This window comes from Astyanax mexicanus, chromosome 1, assembly GCF_023375975.1.
Source record: "Astyanax mexicanus isolate ESR-SI-001 chromosome 1, AstMex3_surface, whole genome shotgun sequence".
Taxonomy (NCBI): domain Eukaryota; kingdom Metazoa; phylum Chordata; class Actinopteri; order Characiformes; family Acestrorhamphidae; genus Astyanax; species Astyanax mexicanus.
The window spans coordinates 15,374,441-15,393,587 of NC_064408.1; the positions used below are offsets into that span (position 1 = coordinate 15,374,441).

General features: G+C 35.8%; 1 protein-coding gene across 2 annotated transcripts; it reads right to left on the reverse strand.

Annotated features, from left to right (window-relative positions):
• Nucleotides 1-1,085: 1,085 nt before the first annotated feature.
• Nucleotides 1,086-18,401, reverse strand: hmbsa (hydroxymethylbilane synthase a). 2 transcript variants are annotated; one of them, XM_049470213.1, is made up of 14 exons: nt 18,166-18,401; nt 15,703-15,756; nt 13,198-13,270; nt 11,951-12,000; nt 11,606-11,661; nt 10,697-10,774; nt 10,248-10,325; nt 10,043-10,118; nt 8,648-8,761; nt 8,357-8,395; nt 6,693-6,812; nt 5,653-5,706; nt 5,409-5,495; nt 1,086-3,586 (listed from the first exon to the last, which is right to left on the reverse strand). In XM_049470213.1, exons 1-14 carry the CDS (start codon nt 18,190-18,192, stop codon nt 3,416-3,418), a joined length of 1,077 nt encoding a protein of 358 aa, XP_049326170.1. In that variant the 5' UTR covers nt 18,193-18,401; the 3' UTR covers nt 1,086-3,415. The 2 variants fall into 2 exon arrangements, with proteins under 2 accessions (XP_049326170.1, XP_022523388.2); XM_022667667.2 differs by lacking the exon at nt 18,166-18,401 and adding an exon at nt 15,860-15,964.
• Nucleotides 18,402-19,147: the final 746 nt, after the last annotated feature.

Here is a 19,147-nt window from a genome sequence, read left to right on the forward strand (position 1 = left end):
TTTTTTTTCTGGACATCCTTGTAGCCAAAACTTGTTTCATTCATTTTTTGTTTAGCTAGGTTTGCTAACTAGCTAGCTACTGTGCAACGTGCCGTTTGGCGCTAGCTGATAGCATAGCCTCTCTGCTAAACTAGAATCTGAAAGTGTTGTACTGTGACTAAACTAAATGTCTTAATTTGACGCAAGGATCGCTTTAATACAGGCTTAAGTTGGCTAACAAAGCATGTAAATCTGTTATTTAATGATCATCCAGCTCCTTGTACATTAGAAACTGTAAGCTCTCCAACTAGATAACGTTAACCTATAAATTGTAGTGCAAAAGTGGTGAAAAAAACCCATGATTAATTATAAATAAGATCATTAGATTTTAATCTAAATATTAATAACGTTACCGAATTCATTGTGAATCTGCCTGCATGCTGACGCACAGTCTGAAAACTAGTGTAGCTGTAATTTATTGTCTTAATGTAAGTAAGCTCTCAAGTTAGGGACAAGTTGTAAAGCAAAAGTAGTGGGGCAAAAAACGTCAGGGATTTTCTCCAATAGTGGGTAATAAATACATAAAAAATGGTAAAATTAATAACAAGAATTAATGCTCATCTGATTTTGTACTCGTTTTTTTATTGGTGCAAAAAAGAGAGTTTCTTACTAATGTATCCTGAATGCACATATATGACGATAAGTGAAATATCTAATTTTGTTCAGTTTTGATATTTCATTTTACTGTAGTAACTTTTATACATGTAGTTGTCATTTTTCTCTTCAGTTAATTTAAAAAAGCTTTTAAATTCACTTTGTATGTATATGTGAGTTTAAATCAGTTTTTGATGGCTATGTTTTAAAAAAAAATTGTAGTTTGTGTTCTATAAAAGTGGACGTGACTTAATAATGATCATGAGAAAATGTGGGTCCAGCTGAGAATCCCTGCTACTTAGAACAGTTTTTAATATTCTATGTAAAACCAATCTATTCTATTAATCCGTAGTAGTCACGGTTCTGTAGTGAAGCAGAAAAAACTATTTATTAATAATAAACATTTTAGGGACCAGCTTATAAAAAAATGAATCAATGAATGTCCACACAGCTGATAAAAAATCTTTTTAATTTCAGTAGTTTAACAAGTATAGCTTCAGATTGCATTATCACAATAAGGCACATCTCAGGGTAATTACTTAGCCTGCTGGTAAATGACTGCAGTACTTTAGATGACTCAGAGGCACAGAGAACATTATCCAGTATTCTGGATAGTGTGAGAACTTACTGCCTGCACCTTTTTGAAAGAATGATAAAGAGTCAATGTTTGCCTTTTAAACAATTAAGGGTGGCTTTCCTTAATAGAAATTAGGTCAGGCTCTGAATTACCACTGCTACTGGTGGTACTTATTTTAGTGCTCCACTAGGCCTAATCTGTGTCAGGACCTCCTATGGGTTTGGCAGTGGGCGGGTAACAGAAGTGTGCAGGGATAAGTGCAATATAATGAAGTAGCACCGTGTAGGATACATTACAGACCCAAGCTAAACAGAGGAAGTTCTGAGGAGCAAACGCTTTAGATACTGGCTGTAGATTTGCCTGATGATGGGAACATAAAAAGTCCCAACAAACACAATAAAAAAAAAGTGTATAATATTCTCAGCAGCTGAAACACTTAGAAAGTTTCTGTTGCTCATAAATACACACAGCTAATGAAACCAGTTACTGATATGGTTACAGATGCTTGAGTAATGAAATGTTATCAGAGTGTAGGTTTGGCTCTATGTGGACTATTGAGGTTGCCCGAGGTTTAGTGCAGTCGTAGTATAAATGTCAGTGTCTTCAGCACTGAAAGAATCAGAATCAGTGCTGTGGTCACATTGGTAAATACAGGCATATATTACAATACAATATCATATGCTGTTACTTCCAGTTATACAGCACTGTAGGCATCCTGCTCAGCCAAGTACATCAGAGTTTTTTTCAGATAAGGGCATTGAGGGCCGGCGTCCAGCACAGTTCAGTGATATCACTGCTTAAACTTGATTTATTTAGGATTTTGCCACTGTAAAGAGGTTGTATATAAGCTATGTTTTTGTTTCTGTATGATTAATTTGATTTTTACAAGTCATTTAGAGTGGTTTGGTGTAAAATGCTGAGATTGATAAGCGATGGTGGTTATGAAGTAAATATTGCAAAAGTTAACGTTTATTTTAGGGGCTGATAATACTGCAATATTTTGTGATGCATATCATAATAAACTGCGTTACTGTGATTCAAAATATGCATTTTCTGAAACTATATTGGATGTCGTTAATGACAAAAGCCCTGATCAACTGCATGTTCTACTACAAAGAGTGTAGTTAGTCCAGTTTAACTGGATGAACTGCAACAAATTTGGGAGAAAAAAAAAACAAATCAATGCACCATGTATGAGGTAGTATTTTGATAGCAGTTTTTTCCAAATATGCTGCATCTGCTAGTTAAGTCAAATTAACACAATAAATTTTGTTATTTAATGTTGTTACCAAACATTCCATCCCTAAATTATCAATTTATTAATGTATCTGGCTTCACAGTTAAAGAATGGCCTCAGTAAAAGTATTTAAACAAGATCAAGAGCTTCCGTCCAATACCTATATTTTTGGCTGCTGAAGAACATCCAATCCAGACCTGGATTTCATTAGTTTTCTGTTCCACCTTAAATTGTCTGGTAGCTCTGTACGGGCACTAAATTATATCAGCTGCAGCATTTAGAGAGGATTTAAAACATTAATTCAACGAGAAGCAGGCATTTTAATGTCCACCAGTCTTTTAAAAACCGAAAACTGACATCTTAAGTATAAATATTTTAAATTTAAATATCATAAGTGCACCTAAAGTGCACCACCCTGGCTGATGTCTAAAATGTTGTTTTATGATGAATTTTAAAATGGTTTTGGGTTAAAACATACATTTTACAATCTATTCAAGGCACGATGTTGGCAAGATCTTGTATAGTAACAATTTCCATGATTAGAATAACATCATCCAAAATATAAAGTTTTCCTGATAGAATTGCATATTTTACAACAAACCACTGTGAATGACTTCTCTGAAATCTCTGAATCTTAAATAGAAATCATTTAAAAATTCCAAAAAAGTATACAGAGTTCCATAAGGCACATTTTCAGCTACTAATGTTCCATATTTTTGCTGGGCATAAATTTAGTGGAAATCAGCTGTGAACACCAGCTCCCGAACACCCCATGGGAAGACCCATGCCCTGCTGTAGATGCAGACAGGTGAAATACTGTGTGGCAGTATGAGATGACCTTTACTCTGAATGTAGCAGGCGTCCAGGTGCAGTTTTGCAGTTCACAATGGTGTGTAAAAAAAAAAAGTCTATAGTGTTGGTCAAAGGTCTCACGCAGGTCTTCGCACCACAGAGGGTGAAATAAGGCATTATCTGGCATCGTTCAGCTGCCTGGCTGTGGTAAGGATGTCCTTGGCTCCTTTGGTCAGCAGAAGGTTGGCCAGATCCAGGCCCAGCTTCTCTGCAGCGCTCAGGGCAGTCACAGATATGTTATTAGCTGTGATTGCGACATTGACATGCTCCTCCGTGCTCTCGTTCACCTGAAAAGACACAAGCAGAGGGAATAAATGATGGATGACTTTGGTGCATTTGTGTCTCTTCTAGGCTTTGGCCTTTTCCAGCAAGAAAGATAGTCATGACTAAAATTGAATGCATACACAAACATGGTGGCTGTAGAACAGTCATTTCGTAGGAGAACATCTACAGCAGAGGTCGGAAATTAAGTTTGGTCATGGGCAAGATATTTTTCAAGCCATTACGTGGCGGGCAACAAAAAAATATCTGTTTTGGAAAATGAAGTGTAATGAGATGGAGTGCTACAGACTAGTAGCTCTACAGCCCAGATGGTTGTTGAACCCAACTGCATCTCAAAGCAGGTAAACGTAAGAAGAAAGGAAATAAATAAATAAATGTAATAAATAAATAAATAAATAAACACACCGCTCCCCACATAGGATCGAACCGTGTCGCCAGGATCGCGGTCCAATACACTACTGGTGCCCCGGCTAGAGAATTGAGACACAGCAGGGAAAAAAACGCCCATATAAAGAGAAAGGGAGCCCAAGAACGGGTGGAAAAAACAAGAACGGGCAGAAACTAAAGTCACGCCGAGTACAACAGAGAGACAGGGGAGGAATGTAAATAAAATCTCACCAGAGAGAAATTTTATTTAAATTTTTTTAAATTATCATTTATTATTATTACAGTTTAAACAAACTCACAGGCCAGATGTTTTCCGCTTATTGCCGACCTCTGGTTCATAGCATCTAAGTCAAATACATAGTGCTGGTGTGAAAACTATTAGATTAGACACTATTAGATATTATTTGGTTCGGTCCCAAATTAACTCTAGAGTGGTTTACTTGTGGTGAGAATGGGATCCAGTTTCGATTTGACCCAGCTATGAAATATACTCCTTTTATTTGAGCTAAATTGCTGATAAGGCTCCGTTTAATCAGATATATTAGCCAGATAAGGTTAATTACCAAAGCTAAGAACAAACGCTGTCTCTGTTCCATGCCGTTTACATGTGCGGTATGTGCCGCGTTCACTGCTCGCAGCTGCACAACTCCATTTATTACGTTGCATTTCCAATTGAAAACACTGTTTAAAGTGCAGCTGCAAATTTTCAGTGTTCAGTGTTAATGCAGCTGTAAACTGCACAGTTATACGCAATGGAACACAGAATTTTCTCACTATTTTTACTTTCTTGCTCCCGCACCAAACAACTCTGACCAATCAAATGAGACAATGTGCTCGTGTGGTTTATTGGTGCGCATTTTGGTGCGTTTAGGTTTATGCCTGTGTAAAACCAAACCAAACAGAGGGAGAAAACACTCCAAGTAAACAAACTCATCAACTAAATCAGACTAGAGAACTGAACTACAGGTGAGAAAAAGCCCTTAAAAAACACTTTGGCAGGAATTGCCTGCATGGCATAATGTGAATCAGTGGGTTTTATGTTATTTTCCAAGTTGCTTATTAAATTATTTTCTAACTTAATTAACTTTGTAATTTAACCCCCTGAAAACCTGCATTAGCTTTCCCTGAAATCTTCCATTAAACTGTTTTGACATCCACCTGACCTGCCACTACATCATCTTCTAATGTTCGATGTTCTACATGTACCAGAAGTTCTTTAAAAAAGGGTGTAAAAACTGTCTGTGTCCCTGAAGAGTGCACTCTGTCACTTACGTCACTTAAAGTGCCTCATCCAATTGAATAAAGCCATTAGGACTCGTCAAGAATTAAATATAGTGCTTAGCTGACAGCCAGACAGATGGAAATGGAGAGAACAAGAAACAGAAACAGTGTGTAAATGTGAGTGTGTGTGTGTGTGTCTGTACACGTCTGGGTTCTAACCTTGTTGTCTAGCTCAATGTTGGTCTGCATGGTGTCCTTCAAGCAGTCAGCACCGTCCAGACTGTAAACTGCACCTGTCAAATAGAGCTACAGCAGAAAGAAGCCTGATTTAACCCAGATATTTACTCAAGAACCATTCATCTAACCTAACAGGATCAGTAAAACAGTTTAGAGACATATGCCAGACAGGGTGCTTTATCCTGATTAAGTGCAAGTTCAGTGAATGTATGTGAGCACCACTTACCACAGAGTCCTTCACCTCAGTGTAGACAGCTACTGGTACACTGCAGCCACCTTCCTAAGAGAAGAGCAGAGAGGAGAAGAATTTCAATACAGGGAAATTACAACAAGTGTTCTGTAACTGTGAATTGCATTATTGTGGATGTATGCTGCTTTAGCTGTTCATTTATGACAGTGTTATAACTAATCTTCCCAAGATGGAAAAAAGAAAAGAAAAGAAAGAAAAGTCTATATTCGGCCAATACGAATTCAGAAACTCTGTTAAGCTGTTTTTAATAATAAAACATGATTAAAATTATTTTATTTTTGCTAAATAATGGCATATTTCTACTTATCCTATTTATCTGGATGTAGATTGTGTGTATTTTGTTTGGAAAGCTAATTTTTATTTCTACTTAAATAAACTGCCCAATGTACAAATGTGTGTGGATTTTCTAATGAATACATTTTAAGTAATGGTGTCACGATTCTCTAAATCCTCGATTCGATTTTATTTCCGATTTTAGGGTCACGATTCGTATTGTTTCTTGATTTTCTTTTTTTTTTTTTTTTTTTTTTAAAGCAGAGAGGCCTATGCCAGTTTTAGATTAGTCTATGGTCAGTCATTGGTTTGATTCATCAAATTTACAATATCTTATTTCAAAAGGTGGGCTTGATATAAGTGATGCAAAGTGATACAAGTAATACACCACATTAGGCACTAATGGTCAAATTTAAATAATTAATTAAGATATATATGTAATGCCATCTAGTGGCTTTTTTTGGTAGCAGCAGTGTGCACTATTAAAACAGCAATGTGCAACATAACAAAATAAATAATAAAAAAATACAGGAATAGTCATTTACAAAATAATAGAACAATTAGAGCCTTAACAAACTGAACTCTATCCTACTATAATAGTTAAACATGAAAAATAAGACTTAAGACTTTTTCGGTCCCAGAGAATAATTAGCACTTTTCACATGAGAAAAAAGAACATCCGACATGCAAATGCAGCATCAGGTTGGGATTTCTTTTTCTGTGAATGAGTGAGGAAGACTAACCAGCTGTTTGAGGAAGGCTCTCTCTGCTATACAGCGCAGCACAGTGTCTGGGTGGTGCAGAATGGACACCATCTCCAGGATGTCCCGGTCTCTTGCCCTTACCTCTATGGCCAGAGCTCCCTGAAAAACAGAGAGAGGTACAAATGTGAGATGCTCAGCTGCAGGGTGGCAATTTAGCTGCACTATTTCTAATATAATACAACTTATTAAAAGTAAAAGCATAGTGATTTATTGGTTAAAAACCCTAATACAAAAACTACTATTGTATTGTATTATACTGATTCCCTCAGTAAAATAGCATTCCCATTTTCTCCAAATGAAGCTGGACCACTGAAAAGATCATGTATCAAAATTTAATAAATTTATAGTGCTTTTACACAAATTCAATAATTTAGTGCATGTATAAGCAGTCATGTGAATACATTAGGACACCCTATTGTCTTAACACATTAAAGCTCCACTAGGTAGGATTGAGACTTATGTGCTTGTGGGCTCCCCCTACAGTTGCAGAGTGTAATTAATGTTTCAGGTGGATTAGTTTCTCTATCTCGTTTTCTGGCTTTCACAGACATATTCGGTCTCTTTCCAGCTTCTGCCAGAGTGTCTGTATGTTACTTTGTAAAGAATGAACCAGTAGTTCTTGTAGAACTGTTAGAACTAAAGGTCGGAAAGCAGGTCGCAGTTCTCACAAGCGTTGAGTCTGGTTTGAGCTCAAAGGAGCTCTGGCACAGACACAAGAGCACTGCTATTCCTCCTATTACACCTCAAGGCAGCGCTGCAGTGAGTTTCAAGCTGTAATTTTACTTCTTTAAAAAGATCAAAAATCAAGGAAATCCTACCTAGTGGGCCTTTAACATATAGAGTTTTCAAATATATTATTAATATAGTTTCCTGACAAGCTTCATTGAATTTGTTGTAACACAGGGTGCTTGAGGAAAATATGAGACCATCTATCCAAAGACTGAAGACTGAACACTTCTCATGTGTTCCTTTATAGTCTGGACCAGAATGTAGGGAAACAAAACACTGAATGAGAAAGTCTCCAATCTTCTGGCTGGTACTGTGAATATAGGACATATAGGGCATAGGGTTTACAAACTTTTTCCTTAAACGAGAATTGTATTTCTAGTAATTACATTTGACTAAATGATTTTTTGAAATAATATTCTTTGGTTTGTTCAGTCCATCGTTCAATAATGCTCAAATGAAGATAAAATATATTTATATTTATTTGCAGTGCCCAATTTTTTTTCACATAACAGTAGACTTTATTTGGTTTGAGTTGAATTGAGTTACAACACAATTATGTAAATGTCCTCATTCTTTACCCAGAGGACACTGAGATTTTATCAATGGATTGAAATAATCAAAAATACTCCCAACTTTACACATTTCTCAGTAATCTCTCTAAGTGTATACAGTACCCCTAATTACTACTAGAGCTGAGGCATGTTTTGCTCTATTCAGTAACCGTTGACACAGATGGTTACACAGGTGTTTCCTATGATGCTGCCTTGCAAAACTCAGAGATCTCAGGATAAAGCTTAACAAGAAACATAACATACAAAAAATATCTTCATATTAATCATAACACAAAAACACAGGCACAGTTCATTTGAATAAAGTGTAACGGGCCACTGGTCCTGTATGGTCTGAGCACTCACCTGGCCTACAGCATACATACAGTCTTCAGGGCCCAGCACCTGAGAGACAGATACATTACATAAACATTACATGAAGCCTTCATAATAAATTCATAATGAAGTCAATATTTCTATTCTACAATATGGTATAAGCATCTATGGCAAACCATAACTGATACATAACAAGCTAAACTGATTATTATTATCTTTTTTCCCCCAAGAAGTTCTCAATAAAATCTAAGTAAGCTTGTTTTATTCTAAACCAAGGTAACATCTAGGCAGCTTTGTGTATAAGAGTGTACTGAGATGCACCTGACTGATGCGGCTCTCCCAGCCCATTCGCTTTAATCCGGCTGCAGCCAGAATTATGGCAGCGAAGTCCTCCTTCTCATCCAGCTTCTTCAGACGAGTGTTCAGGTTTCCTCTCTAATTCAGCTCAGTTAAGGAGCAGTGGACAACCACACACAAATACAAACACAGAAGCACGAAAACAAACTACTGTGCAAAGGGTTGAAATCACTATCCTATTAACATTGATATTGTTTTTTTATATCTAATACAGTGTTGCTCAAAATACACCACAGAGTGTACATATTAATATAAAAACCTAGTTATAATCTAGTAATTATCTATAAATAGTAAGTGCCATCTTGTTAAATGGCATGCCTTAAATTGGTGAAGAGTACTGTGGTAATCTAAAGTCTTCTGCTCCAGCAACAAAAAACTACACAAGATAACTCTCATTTTGAACTTTGATTTTCTAAAAATAGTATGATCAGGTTTGTAAAAGAAAAGTGTAGTAAATATACTTTTTAAAACTTTTTGAAAAAGTACGTACTTTTTTTTAATGTAAATATGTACTTAAATTGTAAAAAGTTGTTTATTTAGTATGTATTTAAGTATATTTCAGTTGTAATTAATCTATATTTAAACAACATGTTCGTACAACTTCTGCGAACTTAAGTAGATTTAGGTATGTGTTTTTTTTTAAACACCATTTTTAATACACTTGAGGTATATTATAAATGTACTACTTTGCATATTGATGCACATAGTGTACACCTTAATGCTACTGGGGAAAAAAACTATACTAAAGTGCACTAAGCAGAATTCAATGCCACTATATATATTTTCTATCAACACAAGGTACAATGTAAATCATTGCTTAAAAATACATTTTATGGAAATACAGATAATGTATATTTAATGTATATTTTCATAAAGTATATGACATTGAAAATGCACTAATTTAAACATACTTCCTAACATATTCCTAAGCTTACTGTTAATCTTCCTTTCAGAACAGGCTAAATGAGATCCTGTTTGGAAAATGGACCAGTTCAGCTACAGTATTTAAAACATATTACTGGTAACTTTTAGCACTTTACCACTTTAGCAATTAGCACTATTCTTTCTTCACTCAATTTTGCCTGTAGGAGTGCATAGAGAACTGCCTTTTCCAACACTTTAACCCTGAGCAGCTTCAGCTGGCTCATTAGTTACTGTATCAAAATAGTTATTGAAAAAAAGAAGCTTTTTACACAAATAAGAATAGATTTCTACAAATAACATAAAACTAATTAATTAGAATCTTTTTTATAACATGTACTTATAACAGAACAGATATTATATCATTAAAAGAAGTGATTCCAAACTTTTAAATAAGTATTTAAATAGTGCATTCAGTCTCACACACAGGATGGATACAATGTTTTCAAACTCCAGTTGAGGGAATCTTTTCTTCAGCTGGGCCGCTCGGCGGAGGGAGCTGGTGCCAATCACACTGAAAGAGGACACCAAGGTCACAGTGGGTAGCAGCTTTGTTCACTTTCAGACTTAAAAAGAAAGTTCCAACACTAGACTGAGAACATGATGCTAGCTATTCTCAGAATCAGCTCTATAAATGTTCTACCTCTTTTCAGGCAGGCTGTCCAAGGTGAGTCCAGCATTCTTTGGATGAAGCACCACGGCGTCATGAGGGTTTTCACGCCTGGAAGATCAATAATGTTAGAATACAAGATCAGAGTCATACTAAAAAAATGTAGATTTAAAGTTTCCTTGCTTTAATTTATGGTTATTCATTTCAGTGTTAGATTTTCAACTGTAAATATTTAACATTTTGTAAAATATTACTTCTGGGTATCGTAAATATGGATGAGTAGAATTGTTTTAATACAAATAAAATATAACTTTTGACATGTAAAAAGTCAATCTGTAGCACGTTCTCACTCCTATAATATATTTTAGCATCTACAATTTTAGACTCCGTATTCCTCATAATGGAAACAGCAACTGTAACTAACAAAGTGAAAATAATAAATAACACAAATTGCTTACTATTCAGTTTTACCAAAAACTTACTCTAGAACAGCACCAATAGTGAAGCCAGGAGGCAGGGAGGTAGGCAGGTCTTTCAGAGAGTGCACAACAAGATCCACCCTGAAAAAAAAGAAAAACATTACATCATAACGAGAAAAGCTAAATATTTTTCAATGTTTCAAAAGTTTAGGAAAAAGAAAATGTAAAAAAAAAAAATAAAAATGACATGACCAAAAAATAAAAAATAAAATAAAATTACTTCTATTTCAGACTCTACTGCATCATCACTATTTTTTTAAATAAGTATGTAATGAAATATTGGTCACTAGTCCATACAACCTATGCAACAAAGAAACAAAAAAAATAAGAAGAGGGATAAGAAGAGGGATAAAAGTTTTCTAACACTGCATTACAACATGTGTCACTAATGTAGTTTATATGAAGGTCAGGACAACTAAATAATAATACACTGTTATCAGTAAAGGAGAGTGCTTGAATTATAGTTTGTTAGGGTCTGTCACTACTAATCCATTTTAACTGATATTATATTGTACCATATCATCCAGGTTTAACAATAGTTACAAAAGTTCAAGTGTTCATAAAAACACACAATTATCAAATGTGACAAAATAGATAAAAATATGGAAGAGCAGCTTTTAAAAGTAAAAAAGTAAAGATATGAAACAAATAAAAAAATATTTTAGACTGCTTTACCAGTGTTTTCACAGCAGATGGCGCTATAACCCCAACAGTAATAGGTTAAGAAAAGGCCTTTGGTTTTAACTCTTTACAACTGAATGAAACTAAGCAAAGATCACATTAGTTGTTCTGTTAGTTTTGTTATGCTAATCTGCAGTGAAACGGTTTAAACCAGGCTTAATCCAGCTTGGTCACGTTGTGGGCAGGATTCCACAATAGGGCTTCAGTTCAGACACAGCGGCTCAGGCTTACTCGTTTCTCTCAAGGGCATTCTCCAGTTCTTTGGTAAATAAGCTCTTCTCTCCAATCTGAAACAACAGCAAAGAAAATACAGTTTCAGCGGCTGTAGCTGAAAATAAACTATTTTTTAATGTAATATTTGCGACATATTTTACCACAAAATAGTATATTAAGGTCAAATTAGTTTGTATATACATTTTAAAATTGTTATTAACAACAGTGACAAGAGAGACACCAAGGAACAATCTATAAAACAAAGTAACACACAGCAGACACATGTGAAATTATTTTTCTTCTCAATATCTCTGTATTGACAGCATACTGTTTTATACAATATATTTTGTGTATTTTTTTTACCTTTGATAACGCAGTGTCCAGGATTTTATCTCCGATTGTCGACATTGCAACTGTAACACAGATAGGAAACGTTTAACGAAAATGTAATGGAGCAAACTGACTCCATATCTGACATCAGCGCTGATCTGTTTTCACACAGACAGAAGGATTCATCAGGGAAGGAGACCAGAGGAATGGTGTAGATTACACAGCCCCATTAAAACACAATCGCTCAACTGTCTGGACGGGTTGTGGAGAAGACAGCGATAAAAACAGAGAGACGAAGAGAAAGACATGGAGAGTAAAAGAGAAAGAGAGCCTGAGAAAGACAGAGGGGGTTAAAAAGAGAACATAAGAAAAACAGAGGGAGAAAGAGAGAGAAAGATGGGGTAAAAAAGTGAGAGTGAGCAACAGAGAGTGAGAGAGAAAGAAAGAAAAAGAAAGACAGACGAAGACAGCAGGTAAAAAAATGTAAGAGAGAGAGAAAGATGGGGTAAATAAAGAGAGGGAGCGAGAGAATGTGAGAAAGCAAGACAGAGAGAGAGAGAAAGAAAAAGAGAGGGAGAGACAGAGAGAGACAAGACGTGGGGTTTATAAAGGGTTTATAAAGAGAGCGTGAGCGAGAGAGTGAGAGATAGAGAGAGAGAGAAAAAAAACAGAGGGGATAAAATAGAAAATAAGAAAGACAGAGAGAAAGAGAGAGAAAGATGGAGTAAAAAAAGAGAGCGAGTGAGAAAGTGAGCAAGCAAGAAAACAATTAAGAGAGAAAGAGACAAAGACAGGGTAAAAAAAAGTATAAGAGAGAGAGAGAGAAAGATTGGATAAAAAAAAGAGAGAAAGTGAGAGAGCAAGAGAGACAGATAGAGAGAGAAAGACGGGTACAAAAAAAAGAGCATTAAATACAGAGAAAAAAAAAGAGAAAAATGGGTTTAAAAAGGAGAGTGCGAGCAAGAGAGTAAAAGAGCAAGAGATAAAAAGAGAGATAGAGAAGAGAAAGATTTTCTTTTACCTTCTTGATGAAAAATCTAGATTAATTGGAAATCTGCCTGATATTGCATATTTTAAATTCTCCTACTGCTTTCTGTTACAGTATGAAACAGAGTCTAATGAACATATGGTGTCATATGTGTAGTGTTAATAAATACTTTTATGCATTACCACCCCTGGTGGACAGCACAGTGAGTGGTAATGATCGTGACTGGTGCATCTGGCTGAAATTGTCCGTGAGAACAGACAAGTGACTCCACATTCAATTCAGAGACTCCTACCTATCTCCAGCTGCAGGTCAGGATACAGCTCCTTCAGCTTCTCCGCCACACTGTCTGTCTGGATCCGCGCCAACTGCAACACCCCCATAAAGCTCCATCAGTTAAAGCAGAACTCAGCAAAAAGACATGATGCAAGACCTGCACTTCACACATGTAGGCCAATTCTTACAGCAGCACTATCAGCTCTACACATCAGTTTCACGTCTAAGTAGCTTAGTGTCAGACAAGGATCTCTCTAAAATGATAACTTTGTCAGACTACTGTAACTGTTCTTTTCTATTTTGGACCACTTTTATTGGTGTTTTTATTTATATATAATCACACAATGTCAGGGACATGTGATATGTGACATAAAAGTATGCATAAGCAATATATACAAACACTGGAAGGATGAAGCACAGAGAGGAGTAGGGCTGCACGAACTGGGCAAAATATCTAATTGCGATTTTTCCACAGAATATCGTGATTGTGATTTAAATTGTGATTATTTTTAATCCATTAAACCCTAAACCTGTATTAGTGGTTAACATATCTATCAAGTATAATTATAAACTTCTTTCTATATTAAAATATTCCCTGGCAACTGCAGTTGTCAGTGTTATTTTTAAATTTCAAGAAACAAAAAAGTGTCACAGCTTTTATTTATTATTGGACAGAACTAAACAATAGGACATAAATATAAGACTTTGTGATGCTGGCCATAGACTACAAACATGTGCCGCAACATCGTGGCATGTCTCCAGAAGAGCAGGCTGCACCTTCACACAAATACTTGCAGGCTATTGGCTAATTCAAATTGCAGCTCCTGCGATTGAAAAATCGTGTTCATTCAAATCACGATTTCATTTTAAAAACGATTCATTGTTCAGCCCTAGAGAGGAGTGGACTGAGGAATCTTTTCAAACTGCAGTAAAAACAACACTCAACACGCTTGCAGGAGACCACTAACTGCCAGTTGCATTCTTGCATCAGCTAACAAACAGAGGCACTGGGTAGTTGTATTCTGTGGGAAATTAATGCCCATTATACCAATCCAGAGAGTTTTCCTGTTTGTGACTGTTCATATACAGCTGTGCCATCACTAGGGATCCAACCTGTGAACTACCAATGACTGAGCCCACTTTTATATGGTTATAAAAGGAGCCCATGCCAATTACTGAAGAATAATGTTTTGTCATTTTGTCACCCAGGCCCCTTCCCTGGTGGCAATCATAAAAAGAGAAAAGTCAATCCTTTCATTTATGCTAAAAAAAAAATGCTAATAAAAATGCTAATGAAAACAAACAGAAGCCCTATATCTAAGTATATATATCACTGACTGGGCTCATGGTATGTAGAGTTTAGTTTTAAAGTGCTACTGGATATAATGCTTTCATACTAAACTACCATTCATACTAAGAAATGGCCCTGAGTGACTATATGCTGAATGAAGCCTATATTGTTCCAGTCATGGCTGATAAATAAGCCACTGTTAAGAGTAAAATGAACTTAGCCACTCCCAGCAATCTCTGTGGAGACAGATGAAGACTGGCTCTTATCTGATCACAGCACAACATTTGACACACCCACCCACTCTCATTCATTTATCCACCCTCACCACATAACTGCTCTTTTATAATGCTCTGGAATCCAATTACAAATGTACATTATCAGATTATCAATCCTGAATTAATGGGATAATGTACAACACACTTTCCAGTGAATGTGTAATCTAAAACAACCGTGAAATTACAATGAAATTAGGTCTTTTATGCAAGACTCAAATGAATCATCTGTAATGATACAATGACTTAATTTCTAAACAGAAGGAGGGCATGGGTTGGAATTTTGGGTACAAGTTCATAATGTTCACGTTAAATAATCAAATAAATAGATTTGTAAAGCTTTTAAAAAAAAGAAACTATAGGCATCTATACACCCTGACATTAAGCTGTGCAACCATCGTATCTCTCAAATTAAAAACAAGCATCTTCATTTTTGTTGATTTTAAGTTTTTAGGTTTTAAGTACATGATGTGAACGTGCATTCTGTCCTTTACACTGTGCCAAAATTTCTTGATGAATGGACCAATATAAAATCTCCAAAATTACCTGAAATTAACTCTCTTTTTACTTTAAAAGAAGGTTTTATCTCACTCTTGTTAAGTTGCTGTTTTGGAGATGCAGGTTTTTAATTGGACAGCGACAATAAGCAGAATAGGTACCCTATAGTTATTGTGACTGGTTCAGTTTACCAAGTCAAGTGGTGCGACCACTGGGGAAAACTAATTTAAATATGTTGTTAATTATACAATTATTTTTACATTGTGATGTTTATTTGAGGTTTGTGCAGATGTCTAAGTACAAAGACTAGCTGAATTATATTAAAATATAATATTTGAATTAGTGTTTGGTGGAAACCCATTAGGTGGTGGAATCCCATTATGAAAAAGAGATGAACTACACTCAAACAAGATTGTTAATAATTCATATATTTTCATCACTAAAATAAAAATAAAAATCTCACCTGGCTTTTCCTGGTCCCCATTCGAATAACCCGGGTGACTTTTCCATTTCCTTCCTGAAAGACAAAAGACAAAGTTATAAATCTAAACAAATCTCATCAGGAGGCCCAATGTCCTGTGCGTCAGCACCTGTGGGAGACACTGGCTAACAAAACTCACTCTTATGTACTTGTATGGTCCTTCCATGTTAAGGTCTTAGCAGTTTAAATGTTCAGAATGTATAAGACGGTGTGCCTTCTGCCCAAGACCTGATGAATGAATGAACCCTGGGTGTGCCAAGGAACGCTCTCCCTTCCTTAAGGGCCTGACCCCACACCCTGCATCTTCTGGACAATGCTGATAAGTCATTGTTAGCTGGTGTGTGTGTGTGTGTGTTGTCAGATACACGTTTCTTCACAAGACTGCTACTGTTCACTGCTATTCAGTCATCTTAAACTGACATGTCTTGAAGGAGAAGCCTGGGAGGCTTAACTGCCACTCAGCTGGTAAAGACAGCACCATCTCAGCACCATTAGCCTCAGAGGGGTCAGAGATGCTGAGGGTTTCATCTGACTGACTGTATGATCATGTTTCCCTAAATCGAGCAAACTGAACAATACAAGCCCATTATTGTCATTTCAATCATTTTGCACAGGTAGGCAAATGTAATGTAAAAAAGGATTGCTAATTGGTTGAGTGTGAAATGCCTACACAATCAGGCAATCCAACCCTAAGTTTAGACATATCATCCTTTCCCTTATTTTAAACCAATAATTCGAATTAACAATCTGTTTCCACAATTTAATATTTTCCCCCAGTCCCTCAGAATGCTTTAGTTAAAATTTTAATTAATTGAGGGAATTATTTTTTACATTATGGTAAAAGATAGTAACACTTTATTAAACTGAGGAAACAAATCATTAAACTGGAGGTGTTTTTTTTTCCTGAGGAAACAATTTATTAAATTGACAGAACTATTTACTAAATTTAATGCAATCAGACTGATAAACTGAAGAAACAATTTATTCAATGAAAAAAAAAATTGGGGGAATCATTTATTAAACTGAAGAAACAACGTATTAAATTGAGGAAACAGACTTACAAACTGTGGGAACAATGCGTTAATCCGAGGAAACAATTTAGTAAATCGAGGTAACAATTTATTTAATCAAGAGATCGATGTATTAAACCGAGGGAACAATGTATTAAATCGAGAGAACAGTGTACTAAATTGAGGGAACAGATTTATTAATACACTGGAGAGACCAGTGTATTAAATCAAGGGAACAGACTTTCAAACTGAGTGAACAATGTATTAAATTTAGAAAACAGGCTTTTAAACTGGGAGAACAATTTATTAAATCGAGGGAACATACAAGCTGAGGGAACAATGTATCAAATTGAGGGAATAGACTTACAAACTGAGAAAACAATGTATTAGTCAATGGAACAGACTTACAAACTGAGGGTACAATTTATTAAATCGAGATAATGTATTAAACTGAGGAAACAGACTCTTAAACCGAGGTAACAATGTATTAAATTGAGGGAACAATGTATTAAACTGAGGAAACAAACTCTTAAACCGAGGTGACAATGTATTAAACTGAGGAAACAATGTATTAAATCAAGGGAACAGACTTTTAAACTGAGGGAACAATGTATTAAATTGAGGGAACTATTTATTAAATCAAGATAACAATGTATTAAATCGAGGGAACAGACTTTCAATCTGAAGGAACAATGTATTAATTCGAGAAAAAAAAGACTTTTAAAAAGGGAGGGAACAGACTTTCAAACTGAGAAAACAATTTATTAAACTGAGCAAACAATGTACTAAACTGAGGGAACAGACTTACTACAAACGGAGGGAAGAATTTCTACCTCTTAAGATTATTTTCTACCTTATTTATTATTTTCTAACATTTTAAGGGCTCCCTATGAATCTCTCAGACACAAATAGTTTATATATATTATGTTCAAGACCAATATATCAACATTTGAGCAAGACAGTGTCTGAGGTGTCAGACTGCAACATGTGTAAGTCTTTATTTAATAGAACAGCTTTTTTATATTCTAATCTGTCACCTGTGCAGACGTTTGACTAGAAAACGTCTGAACTCTATTTGAAGATTAGTGAGCCTGAGCCAGTGCTCACACGTGACCAGATTGCTATCCGGAGTCTACAAAAACTTTAGTTGTAAAAACATAAACTACACATATTAAAACACACTAAACATTTATTTTAGCGTTTACACTCATGAACACCTATAAACTACCGTTTATTAAATGTTACATTCATTAAAAAACTCTTTTTAACCGCGTTTCTGTAGAACAGCCTTCTCTCTTCCACCAACCAATGACTGACAGGCAGATAACCGCTAGCCAATAGCATAGCTTGTATGCCTTTATTGACGTTTCGAACAACCAATAGAAGCCCCCAGAACTGCTCCTCGACTCAATCACAAAACTGTGGATGAACTTACCGGACTCGTGCTCACTTCTCCAGACATGTTTCTTTCTTATTAAAACTTCCAGCGGTGCAGAAACTTGTCCCGGTTCTGTCATAGAGAAGCTGCGGTCATCAGGCGAAGTGGCGGCGGGTTTTTTACACGCGGGCTGATTCTGAATAAACTTTTCTGGGCACCGCTAAAGCTTCCAGCCGCCGGTTTGTGACCTCCTGTGGAATGTCACTTCCCCGGTGAAAGGAAGTCCGATTCAGTTCACTGAATCGACTCTTTAGAACTGCCCGTTTCAGTGAACCGCTTAAATGATTCGTTTTAGTCAAGTTAGTTTTATGCTGCTTTTTATATATATATATATATAAAAAAAAACTTTATTTAATGAAACACCACAGACGTAATTGCTACTTTAACTTTAAGACGGCTTTAAAAAAGATATATTTCTCTAATGTTCAGTTGCACAAGTAAGACACAAGTTTCATATGAATTTACAATATTATACAATATCATTAACGGAACCATTAGAGACATTACAGTATTAAAATCAGCCACAATTCCCTTTTTTCTCCAGTTAAGAAATACACAAGATATAATATCTTATATCCAGAGTTTTATGGAGTTATATCACTTTTGCTGAATAAATGATTCTGTATCCAGGACAGATTCTGGGGACAAGAGGCCCTCCGCAGCACCTCTAGCTATATGCCGGAATGTGAAAAATGCTTACAGGTTTTAATTTCCCCTCCAGTATACCGGATGAACTGTATACCACCCAGCACTAACTCAATGTGACCTTACCTTGTGCATTTGAGGTCATTCTTAGCCTCTTATTACGCCCTGGCCCGCCGGCGGGCCAGAAAAATATGATATTTAATATCTGGCTGTGTTTATGAATAGTTATAGGTTCAATATAGACACCCAATATACCATTTTAAAGCTTAGAATCCTTGCTTTTCAGTTATATAGCCTATTTAGCTGTATCTCCTTTCAGAAAATAAACATTTAG

Excerpts from the sequence above, each read along its gene's own strand:
- hmbsa (XM_049470213.1), bottom strand. The coding sequence starts at position 18,192 with ATGTCTGGAGAAGTGAGCACGAGTCCG. Across the intron at positions 11,662-11,950 it reads TGGACACTGCGTTATCAAAG|ATTGGAGAGAAGAGCTTATT; the intron begins GTAAAAAAAATA and ends CTGTTGTTTCAG. Across the intron at positions 10,775-11,605 it reads AATGCCCTTGAGAGAAACGA|GGTGGATCTTGTTGTGCACT; the intron begins GTAAGCCTGAGC and ends CTTTTTTTTCAG.